At 47.1% G+C, this 12421-nt stretch overlaps 1 protein-coding gene and 1 pseudogene across 1 annotated transcript in view; both read right to left on the bottom strand.

Moving 5' to 3' along the window:
* Positions 1-12421, bottom strand: part of Tdp1 (tyrosyl-DNA phosphodiesterase 1) — a 68033-nt gene that overhangs the window by 38044 nt on the left and 17568 nt on the right. The window contains exons 6-11 of the mRNA XM_021178876.1: positions 12325-12359; positions 6904-6996; positions 3083-3250; positions 2571-2649; positions 1148-1333; positions 574-622 (exon numbers count right to left, since the gene is read on the bottom strand). Of these exons, the coding sequence (XP_021034535.1) occupies positions 574-622; positions 1148-1333; positions 2571-2649; positions 3083-3250; positions 6904-6996; positions 12325-12359 (610 nt within the window). The remainder of the gene's footprint in view (positions 1-573; positions 623-1147; positions 1334-2570; positions 2650-3082; positions 3251-6903; positions 6997-12324; positions 12360-12421) is intronic.
* LOC110307274 lies at positions 8485-9883 on the bottom strand (annotated as a pseudogene).

Raw genomic sequence — 12421 nt, 5'->3', positions numbered from 1 at the left:
TTGTTAATAACCTGACGGCATTATGGAGGGTGCCTCCGTTTAAAAGTTCAGTGCGCAGCAGTAGAAAAAGAGAAATGAAGAATAAGGTTGAGAGATTTTTAGAAAATAAGTCTGAAAACTGACATATCAACTGAGCTAGACAAAGGTCAGTGTAATCACCAACTCTAGGCCTTAAACGTGGCTGTGCCGGGAGGGGATTTGGAAGGACTAAGTAGAACCTCAGACATAGGCAGCGGATGCTATCCACGCTGACAAGGCAGCAGTGGGCGCCAGAGGAGCTCACGCTAGTTGGAGATCTTGTCTTGACACCCGACCTGCTAGATGCCTTAGTAGTAAAACTTAGGCAAACCACCGCACACGGTTGCTATGAGGGTGAAACTGGGTGTCCAGACTGCTCTTCTCAGGAACACTGCAGAGTTCTACAATCCTGGTTTCATTAGCTTCATCTGAATAATAGAAAACCATCCTACATTTCTAACCAATTCCAGTGAAAACAAAACAAAACAAAACAAAACATGCCCCAAGGCATTCTGGGACTACACAGAGAAACCGCCACCAAGTCCCCGCAGTTACCAGGGTATCCTTCTAAGCTGGTCCGCACGTTTTCCACAGAGGGATAGATCTAAAAATAAGCAAGACAAGACAAAAACAAGAAAACTTGGCATGAATCATGTTGAAAGAAAGGAATGTCGACTAGTTTTTAAGAAAATGGAAATTTTAACGAAAGATGTTAAACCAAAAAAACCTTAAGAAACCATATCTTAAAAGAAAATCCCCATCTTACTGAAAAAAATAACTAAACTGGCCACTAAGCTCCTGGAAAATATAAATAACTGATGCAGAATTACACTTTAATTTAAATGTTTTTCCCTTCTGACATGCCAAATTAATATCAAATTAAATGCAAAATCAATCATTAACTTATACGTCTCTAGATAACTAGCGGAGCTTAAAGTTCTGCTGAGTGGTGCACCTGGCATTTCTTCCCTTAGCTTGACAACTTGAAAGAACAGAAAAGCACACAAGTGAACCTCGAGGGGCTGCTCGAGGTTCCTGAACGACCCCACCCTCCCCCGCCCCTCCCCCCACCCCTCCCCCACTATGATCGATGACAAGGAAGGCTGTGTCTTAGAGCAAGAGGGCTCACCAGATGAAGAGGCACGGCACTCTTGCCCGGAGCTCGGCCTTCCTCTCTCAGGGCCAGCAAGCTGTCTTTAAACTCTGAGCACAGCCACTTGGACTCATCGGGCCCCAGGGAGCCGATGCTTGAGAACTGGCCCACGATGGGCCAGCACTCGCCCTTGGGTGCGGACGGGGCATGCGCTTGCAGAAGCTGCTCCAGGAGAAAAGCAAGCACAACAGTCACAGTGTTAACAATAATGCCTGAGATGCCCGAGTGCCCACAACATGGACAGTCCTTCAGGATGTCTAACCTACAAGGAAACTCTGAACGGACTAGCCATTCATGTCATGTCTGCAGAAACTATGTTTTCTTCTTTGAAGACTATTTTTTAAATACTAAAAGTATGTATTAGCCCACTATGTGGACAGGAAAAGTCTCTGTCCAAAAGTCTTTCATTTGCATTAAAAACAAAAGCAAAATAAATCGTTTTTAAAGACCTATCTTAGCAGAAATATCAAGATGAACCCACCCTAAAATCACAATCGTCTAATATATATCACATAAACCAACAGGACAAGACCACTGTGCGTTCTGGCTCACTCCTTCTGAGAAAAGCTTATGGCTCCCGGCTTGGCACTGCACTCCAGAGCTGGGGTGTAGCCTCACAGTGGGGATAGCTACACTGGCCTAACATGAGCAAGGGCCCAAGGAAGCAGGTGGGAACACAGCTGAAACCCTTGGCCTCCAGTGTGCCTGGCTAACATGGAAGGGATGGTTACAGACGGTCATGAGCCCCTATAGCACCGCAGAAGGTTGATCTGCAGTTCCTGCCTTGACACTTGGGCAAACTGAGGAATAAGAGAGCGAGTCCTTGGACATTTTTATTCACTTATGCACTACCCAGAGGCCGCAGACAGCGAGAGGACTGGGGACAGCTGCTGCCCCAGTGGGACTCAGAGTCAAACTGATGCTTCGTTTACTTTAGTATGCACTGCCTTCCTTCCTACAGCTTAGGCGTTCATATTTACACACGCACACACGCATGTACATGTGCACACATGCACATATTTCTCAGTTTCCCCAAGCTGTATCGTGCTGTAGGAAACAGAACTGAACTGGCCACTCTCAGACCCAGTCTACTGTGGGCTCAGCTCCTGAGAAACGCCGAGATCCGACAAAAGCCCCGTCATGTGCAGATGCTGCTGAACCTGCAGGACGGATGCTGGACACCCTTAGTCCCAAGTTCCCCTGCTTACAGAACACTCTAGTTTATATTCACTACTAGATAACATTTTGTCCATTTTACAGACGGCAAGAGGCAGGCTGAAGAACAAGTCAAGAACACAAGGCTTGTTTACGGCAAGTTGAGATTTGAATCTGGGGATGGGATCCATCATAAATTAAAAGGGAGAAAGAATAAACATTAAAAACTGCAAAATTGTATTACCTTTCTAAGCCTAAAATGTCCCCAGTTATCTCTGTGACTTCCTTGAAAGCGTCCAGGGGTTGAACCAATGAGGTAAACACTAAATAAAGTAAGACACAGTAAATGACATGCGAGTTGTGCTTTGACACCCCAAGCCTACAATACAGATAAAAACTAAGATAACAGGAGAGGTCAAGGAGCCAATCCACGTTAGGGCCAGGCCTCCTCCATAGTAACTGCTACTGTGAAGTTCACTTTTAGCTAAGCCAGTTAAAAGCAGGACACCTGCACTAAGGGTCCAGGCCAAGAACCCAGCAACTCCCCAGTCGCTCCAGTGGAGGCTTAAGGCCCACTACCCCTTGATGCCCATGAACCATGAGACACAGTGTGAACAGATCTACTCTCACCCCCTCATCCTCTCATGCAGCACAGCCGAATACCACCCCACCCCTTCCCAAGGCCTCTGCCTCCCAGGCTTGTGTGGCTTGAGTCAGGAGTCCCTTTTGGGCCCCATACTGGAAGGGGACACGCACTTGGTCTCAGAGAGGTCATGCTCTTGGATGATGTCTATCCACTCCTGCAGCGGGGGAGCGTTATACGCCTTCAGATAACTGGTGAGGTCAGCTTTGAAACGGGTGCTTGACTCTCCAGATGTGTGGCTTCCCTGGTCAATTCTCGGGTACAAAGGGCTCAACCATATTCTGGAATGGAAAAAAGGGTTAGCAGTCAGGGGCTTTCATTGCAACAATGCCTCTGTTCTGATTGGCTCAAAGCAAGAGGGAAATTCTTGCCACTCTCTTTAATTGGCGATGGAGTGATTGCTGGCAGGAGGAAACAGATCTGATCACCCTGATCCAACAACTCCCATCACAGAATTATTTCTGAATGCTATCTCTTTATGCAAAACCATGCCCTTATCAGTTGAGCTCTTTAGCAGAATTAAGACTCAAAAGCTATCTATACCATGAAAAATATATATGCAAGTTTATTTTAAGTAAGCAAACTCTTTTTTTATAGTGAACATTCTGTAGTGGTTTGAGATATTTTCATACCCTATACTTTCTGGTGCCTAGAATATGTAACACATTTAACATTAGCCTCAAAAGGCTAAGCCAAAACAGTGATAAAACATTACATCTTCCATCTCATCAATTCCTTTCCACTCACAAATGGGAAATAACCATATCTAAACCCAAAAGATACAATATAGTATGACACAGGTAGATTACAAAAACAACGTGACTTCAAGACTCTAGGACTAGAGGTTGTTCTAGGGCAAATCCAGATTAAGGGTTCAGCCTCAAAGGGCTGTTGCCAGGAGCTGTAAGAGGCAATGAATGGTTGAGTCTGACCCCACACTATATTTGCTGTCTCTGTCTTTCCCTAATTCCCCTGTAGTTCTTCCCACCAAAACCACACAGAAGTGGCCCAATACTTTCACACAGCTGCTCTCCAAGGGAGCTGATGGGCTACAGGTTGCTGGGATGCTAGGCAGGCTGAATGAGAACTCTTGGCTGTATGTCTGAAGTCTATGCCTTCCCAACAGAGTGACGCTGCACTCGCCCCTGCTTATCTCAGGGGGAACTTAGTATAGGAGGGACAGGTCTGCCTAAGGTGGGAGACCACACCTGGACCACATCTGCATCCAGCTGGATTTGCCACTGTAGTCAGACTTCTCTAGAACTTTCTTTGCCAGGAAAGTGACCAGCTAGGATGTGTGAGGAGGTATCCTCCCACCGATCCCTCAGAGCCAAAGAGCAGAAGGTTCACTGACAGGGCACGTTCTGGATGAGAACGTTCATGGCAGGAAATGGCTTCCTAAACTAGGATACTAAGGTAGGAGGCATTTTTTTTTATATATATACTTTGTGAAATGATTATGAGGACACTGTAGTGGGTTAAATAATTTGGAATGTACGTTTATTTCTTTTATGTGTACCTGAATATAGGTATGTGTACCACATGCATACAGGTGCCCACAGAGGCCAGAAGAGGACACGGGATCCTTTGGAACTGGAGTTACAGATAGTTGTGAACTGCCTGATTGGCTGCTAGGAATCGATCTGGATCTTCTGCAAGAGCAGCAAGTGCTCTCACCTGCTAATCCAACTCCCGAGCCCAGAGGATGATTTGAAACCCAGGGCCTCAGCAGGTGTTGAAGGCACAGCTGAGATGGAGCTAGAACATCTACACAGTAGGGGGCAAGCGCAGCTGAGGCTTCAACAAAGGAGGACTTGAGAGCATCTGTAAAGGGTTTTTAAAAAGATTTTCTTATTTTATGTGTCTGAGCATTTGCATGTGTGTATGTGCACCGTGCGCATGCATCTACCTACAAAGGTCAGGGAGGATGTTGGATCCCCTGGAACTGGACAGAGAATCCAGATGGTTGTGAGACGTCATGTGGGCGCTGGGAACCTGACCTAGGACTTCTGCATGAAGAGTGAGTAGCAGGTGCTCTGAGCTACTCAGCCGTCTCTCCAGCCCCCTTTTAGGGTCTCAGGGCTTTTATGTTGTTGTTTTAATCACAGTGTGAAACTGCAAAGTATCTGAGAAGAGCAGACAAAGCCAAGGGTAACGGGGCTTTGTATTAACAGGGCTTTGTACTAAGGTGGCTGGGAGAGGCGAGATGGAGGGAAATGGCATATTTACTCTGAGTTTGAACGATACAATCCAGGTAATATGCTTTTTTAGATTTCTCTTTAAAGAAATGAATAAAGTACCAGCCACACCCCTACTTTCTCTAGCCTTCCTCATGGCGATCACTTGAGAAGCCTCAGGAAGCAATGCTGCCCATAAGTTCAAGTTCACAACTCCAGAATGAGCTGGCAAGATTCTGAGAGCCACCTAAGAATGGTGTGTGTGTGTGTGTGACCTTTATAAATCTGTTTGGTTTCATAATCCCTTTTTCCCTATGAACACACTTATCTAAAGTCCATATCTTTTCCTAACAGGGCTGAGTAGGAGTCCCCAGGCCCAGGCAGCAGCTCAGAGAGGCTTGGCTTAAGATCTCCTTGGGCAGTGAGGCAGAATGGACAAAGGACTCAGCAGATCAACAAAGTCCTGGGAGCCAACACTTGGAAGGCAAAGCAAAAAGATCAAGAGTTCAAGACCAGCTAGGATTACATAGCCACATAGTGATTTCCCAGCCAGCACGAGTTACATAAAAGATTCTATCTAAAATTAAGAAAAAGAAGTGGGGGTGGGGGTGGCTAGTTGAAGGGATGAGATGGCAACCAAGAACAAGTCTTGTGGCCAAGGTTTTTTAGAGACAAAGCAGAGACCCCTTTGATCCTGCAGGAATCAGGCTAACATACCCTGAGAAGCATAGTTTAAGAGGACTAAGGGAAGCTGAGCCCCGCTGAGGTCAAAGCAGGTCCGGAGGGTGAGCTGGAAGGCCCCTTACTTCAGCTCAACCCATGGGGTTGCTGAGGATCAGGGGCCTGTCAGAGTGAGACTAGGTAGAGCAGCTCTGGCCCAGGCTAAGTAACCCTGGAGATGATAGCAGGGAGAGCAGCAGTGGAGCATGCTGGGAACCTGAAACAAGGTGATACAAATGCCTGCATGTTCCATGAGAGAGAAGGCCACTAGCCAGCGCTCTCCCAGGAAGGCAGGGATGTACAGAAATGGCTTCAATGAAAGAGAGAGAAGTAAAGCTATTAACCAAGGAGGAGAGAGGTAGCACCATTTGAGTTGGACACGTCCCTCAAAATATCCTCTTAAAAACAAGGCCTCTGGATGGTGAAATGGGGAGTGGGGCTGGGGAGATGACATAATGGTTAAAGAACTTGATCAAGTGTGAGGACCTCCCTCTGCATCCTCAGGCTCCGCATTAACACCAGGCGAGGTGACTCACACCTATGACCTCAGTGCTCCCATGGCAAGACGGGAGGTGGAAACAGGACAATCTCCAGACACGTGTGTGCCGGCTAGCCGGGTGTACATAGCAGCAATGTGATAAAAACAAACACACAAACCAACCCCAACATGAAAACATTATATGTATGTGTGAAATTCTCAAACAATAGAAGAGATGCCAAGTAAATTTTACAAAACATCTACACATAAGTATTCCTGTGTATCAGGGATGGTTACAGGTGATTCTGCACCAGGCTGATAACACTGGCTACTTCAGGAGAGTGGGATGGAGGCCGGGGAGTGGGAGAGGACTGTGGGGGTGGAGGTGTGGATCAGGTAGGGCAGTCACTGTGCACTGCTAAAGAACTATGACTCTTTCTGGTATGCCTCTTTTCTACACGTGTACAAGCAGAAAAACAAAGAGGAGGCATGTGAGTCACACTGGTCGTGGCCCCTTCCCAGCATAAGCGACAGCCATGCAGTGCACGGCCCTACGAACCCTTGGGTTTTCTGGTGCCAGTCTTCCCGGATGAGGTTGGAGGTGTGGATGACAACTCGGAGGCCTTCTTCATAGAGCAAGAGCATCATTTTCCTTCAAAGAGAGGGAGGTGAGAAAAAAATATCAGGAACAGAATTTTCCAAATAAGCAGATTATCTAGTGAGAATGCAGGGCAACAGCTGGAGGGATGCATGCTTAGCCTCTTGTATTACTCAAACTTTTAGTGATTATAAACTCCCCTTCTACACACTGCCTTCCAAAAATCCTAGGAGACACATAAAAAGCTATCTTTCGAAAAGGCTCCCAACACCTGGGGGCATGAGCTCACATCCCTTCACCGGTCCCATAGTATCCATGGCTATAATTTCGGTATGAAGAACCACATGGACATCTTTGCCCTGTGTTTTGCAAGCAAGGTAGGAGTAGAATCTTTTGCTGTGTAACAGGCTAGCACGTTTCAAACAATGGAAATATCTACAGCATATTTTGAAAGTATCAGTCCAGAAAGCCTTTGCTTCAGCCCGTGGCTGTGCAGTCACATTTGGAAGGTGTAAAATGTTATTTCTTATTGTCGGTTACAGTTTGAAGACTGGACGATGTCTGATGCCCTGTCCTGGTCGACATGTATTCCATGTGCCACCCTTGTCACAGCTCTGTATCTGGGCTTGAAGAAAGTCCTCTCAGTTGGAACTGGGCTGAGTCTTCTCTGCCCACCAGGGCTTTCTGAGTCCCTAAGCATAGCTACTAAGGGACTTTACGTCTTCTCTCCAGAACTGGAGTGTCGCTTCTCAAGTGTGTGACTCTTGTCTTCTGCTGCTTACTACTCATCTGTGTAACTCAGGTGACATGTGTGACAACAAGTGAGCCACACCATGAGATCAAGTGTGGCAGGAGGAGGTATACAACAGAGAAGGGGAAAAGTAAGCATGGTGGCTCATGCCTGTGATACCAGGGACTCGGGAGGGAGGCTGAGGCCAGGAATGGCAGTGCACGCCTGTGACACTAGCAACCTGGGAGGCTGAGGCAGGGTTATGCCTCTGAGTTCAGGGCTAGGATGCTAGGCGTCAGGCTTCAGGCTTCTAGTGACTATGGCCTGGTGTGGCTAAGGTCCTGCCTCTTAAGAGAAAAGAAAAAAGATAAGGAAAGGACAGGATCAGAAAAGGGAATGAGATATTTAGTTCTTGCCAAAAGGAGAAGGAAATTCAAGCTGGCAGACAATAAATTAATGCAAGGCTTGGGAAATGACAGCTGCTGAGCCCTCTTCTCTGTAGTTGTGAAACTATAGTGCCTGAAATCTGGGTAAATTGACACACACAGTCGCCACATTAGCAGCTGATTATAATTAAGGATAAGCCAGCTAGGGATTTATGATAAAAACTCTACAAATATTTCCATTAATCAAGGCATCAGTTACGAGGAAACCATGTATCACTGTCACTGAATCCTATCAAACAGAATTATGAATTGATTTAAGGAAAGACATAGTAATCTTTACAAAGACAGCACTATGATGTGTGCTACAAGGGCCCCAGTTAAAAATATAGGAAGACAAGGAATGGAGTCACTCCTCAAAGAGGCAGACTACAGCACGGTTCGTAAGTATAGGGGTGGCAATGGGCTCTGTTCCCAATGGGAAGGTGGGAAACGCACCTCAGGCACCTCCACGCCAGGCACGGTTTCTGGATCCTCTAACAGCACCAAGGCAATCCCATGAAGTGGTCTCACTTTTTTTTTTTTTAAAACTAGAAATATTTTATTGGTGAGACCCCACCAGCTACACAAAGTGATCCTGATGTCAATGCAATCTCTCTTGAGTGGTCCCATGAATGCTTTCTTCTCCTCCATGGTTTAGAAACGACCACGGCCAAACCTGGAGGTGGTGTCAATGAACTTCAGGTCAATCTTCTCCAGGGCCCGACGTTTGGTCTGGACCATCAAGGACTTGCAAAGAGTAAGCACTCGTTGGTCCCCACCACACGGCCTTTGAGCATGAGGAAGTCACTGGTCACCTCACCATAATGGACAAAGCCACCCAGTGGTCTATGCTCTTGTCAGACAGGTCATAGTCAGTAAATGCATTGTTCTTGATGAGTTGACCATCCTTGATGAGGTAGCCTTGACCAATCTTGTAAATCTTCTTGTTAATCTCTGTTCGGTGATGGTAGCCTTTCTGCCCAGCTCGAGCCACAGAGAAGGCTACGTGGGCAGGGTGCCAGGTCCCAACACAGGCAGACCTTGTGCAGACCTCGATAGGTCTTTTGGGACAGTTTCTTTGTATGCCAACGACTGGTCGCCCCTTTGTACCCTTTGCCTTTTGTCATGCCGATGACATCAATCATCCCACCCTGCCCCAACACCTGGCTCACAGGAACCTGCTGCTCCAGCCTCTCTCGGGCCCAGTTGAGCTTCTCAGCCACAGTGCCCCCATTCAGATCTCCATCAAGTCCGTCTTCTTCTGGTGCAGAGGAAGCAGACGCATCTGAGTGTGGGCAACGATGTGGATGACCTGGCAGTTCTTCTTCATGCTGCTGAAGTCCTTCTCCAGCTGCTTCTTGCCTGTGCCATCCTGCCATTTCTTGCAGTACTTGGTGAAAGCCTTCTTCTTAGATGTGTGCCAGTTCTTAGAGAACCGCCTTTTACACTCATCACTGATATGCTCAGCAAATACAGTCGTGAAGGTCTGGAGGCCTCGTGGGGTTTCAACATATCCCACCATGCCCACAACCACCATTGGTGGGGTTTCCACAATGGTCACAGTCTCCACACTTCTTTCTTGTTCATCTTAGAGCCTGACCTGTCAACTTCCCGGATGATGTGGGTCATGGCAGTCTTGTAGCCTAGAAAGGCTGTGAGGTGGACAGGCTTGGAAGCGCCATCCTTAGGGAAGGCTCTTCACTTTCCCACGATGCCGGCTGCTGTGCTTGTGAGGCAAGAAGCCTTAGGATCCATGCCTGGGAACTGAGAATTTCCTGTGAGACATCTCACCGCCACACGCTACTGACAGAGCGAAGCATTCTCACTTTACCCAAGTGCAGAGCCTGTGCTGGAGGAAAAGGACCATCTGAGTCACCATGAGCATGAACTCACACATGCCCACAAGCCAGGGCACCATGTGTACTGACATGGCTGGAGGTGGGATGGTCAACATTTTACAGTACTAGAAAGTGAGTGGGAGATGCGGCCTTGGTGAGACAGAGGAGCACTGCCCAACTCCGGGCCAAACCAAAGAACTTTCCCATTCCAAAGCATCATGTGACACATCGTGCCCGGAACGGCTGTGCACCCTGGAGATGCTGGACAGACCACATCTGTAGATGGAGTGAAATCCTGACTACTTCTATTGTGCCCTGTACATGGTACCCAGCCAATGCCTCATCAGTACATCGCTCAGGTGTGTGACATCCCAGAACCTGCCTCACAGTGACTGTTGTCCCTCCATGCTGGGAGGAGAGTTGTTATCACATCACTGTGAGCTGAGGCCTTCCCCTTCTCTGTCTCCCATGCTTCGTGCTCTCACTCAAAGGTGAAAAGCTACAGGGACAAGGATGACCGACTGGAGACTCAATGACATTACAGGGATTGCTTGGATAATTTTCGAAGAGGAAGGATCTCATGTAGACTGTCCTTGAACTCCTGCTTCTCCTAGCTCGGCCTCCTAATTTTTAAAATAATGAACAACTAAAATTTCCAGACATGATCTCAATACTTTACAAGATACTGACGTTCCAGCAAAATGTAAACCCTGGATACTCTCTGACTGGGGAGGGTTCCACTCCAGTGACGTCTCTGAATTGTGAGTTATTAGATTTAACCTACAAAATGTGCATGTGTGAGCTGCTCTAAGGAGCAAGGGTTGAATGGGGCGAAGGAAATAATGAATCAACTGTAGCACTGAGCAAACAAGAACAAATTAAAAACTAAGGTTAAAAATGATCTCTAGTCCTATGTTCATCCCCAAGGAACATAAACACATTTATTCTAGGTCTCTGCTTTCCGGTGTATGATATTAAAAGAACCAAATAATTTTGATATGATTAAACAAAGGGGAGCTTCCCCTTTGCTCCTTCCCTGCTGCATTCACAGGGAAGCATCACCAAGCCAGCGTCTGAGGCAGTCTTCTGACCCCGCAAGTCTCTCCCGGGGGTGACAGCACGACCGACAAGCTCTCCATTGCTTGCTAGCACAGAGGGACATCGGAACTTTTCCCCTGCCAAGCTCATTACACAGCACAGACCACGTGCTCAGCACAGGAATCGGGCACCAGTGGCCCAACAAATCATGCCGGGGCCCAAATGGTGACAGGGCTGGCAGAAGGCCTTCTAGAATCAAGACTGTATTTATCCTGGGGTCTCAGCTAAGGGCGGGAGAAAAGGGTTTCCTGTGTGGTGCTTTGCATTAGGGCTCAGCTGCCCCCACTGACAGCAATCTGTATTCTGAGCTGAAATTGGCATCTTGTGTGCTCAGAGCTAAAAAATGAGTATTTTATGCATGAGTCAGTACTTGAGTTCACTCTAAATTCTCTTTTGTCCCTTAGTGGACAAAAGCTACCAATTAGGGGTGGCCTGTAGATGTTACCCTATCCACCCAGGACAACTCAGAGAACGGAACTATCACTTCGTGCAGAGGCCTAACTGCTTCCAGTCTGGCTCCTTTTCACAACAGACTGGCAAAAATACTGCTGTATGCACACAGAGAGAAAGGCAGCCACAAGACTGTCACTGTCCATCTCGGCTTCAGCAGGAAGCAGCGTCAGGCCAGACCGAGGACCGCCACTCCCCCTAGCACACTGCTTCCTCTCTGGGGCAGCAAGGCCCACACTTCCACTCCTGGTTTAAAAAGAGAGAACAGGCATCTTCTGTCACAGTCTTTTGCCAAATCCCCTCAAGAGAAATGTGATTTGTAAGAATATTAAAGTAAAGACAACCACATTTTGTTGTTTTTATCCACTTGAAAAGCCGAATTACCCTAAAAGTACTTGGTGAGAGGCTACGAAACTAAGTTAAAAATAAATCGAGCTGTCACTGGCTCACATGAGAGGAAGGGGTGGGCCAATTTCTCCTGAGCCATCTCAGAGGAGCTCACTGGAGCCTTGCAGACTGGCAACTTTCCATAAAATCAGTTTTCCTTTATCAGGGTATGGGGCTGACTAATAATAGACTATTCAATGGAATTCATTCTTGCCAAATGACAGAACTTTTAAAAGCAGGTCCGTCAAAAGCGCTGACTTAGCACGCAGAGTTGTCTATGACCACAGGACCGCTCTTGAATTCTGTCTTCCAATGGCCACGGCAGATGTCCTGAGCAACAGGCAGAGGCCTCCGAGGCACGGATCTCACGCTTCCATGCTGACAGAGAGCTCCTTGATTATGTCCTTTGACCAATTAAAATCATACCTTCCCCCACTTCATAAAAGGTGCTTACGTGTGGTGTGTTCCAAATGCAATATCCAACTTTGCCTAGGATAGGAAAAAGTAATTTATTTTACAAAGTTGCACTTAAATGCTTAATATTACTATCT

This window comes from Mus caroli, chromosome 12 (assembly GCF_900094665.2).
Source record: "Mus caroli chromosome 12, CAROLI_EIJ_v1.1, whole genome shotgun sequence".
NCBI classification, from domain to species: domain Eukaryota; kingdom Metazoa; phylum Chordata; class Mammalia; order Rodentia; family Muridae; genus Mus; species Mus caroli.
This window is presented reverse-complemented; position numbering and strand designations above follow the sequence as displayed.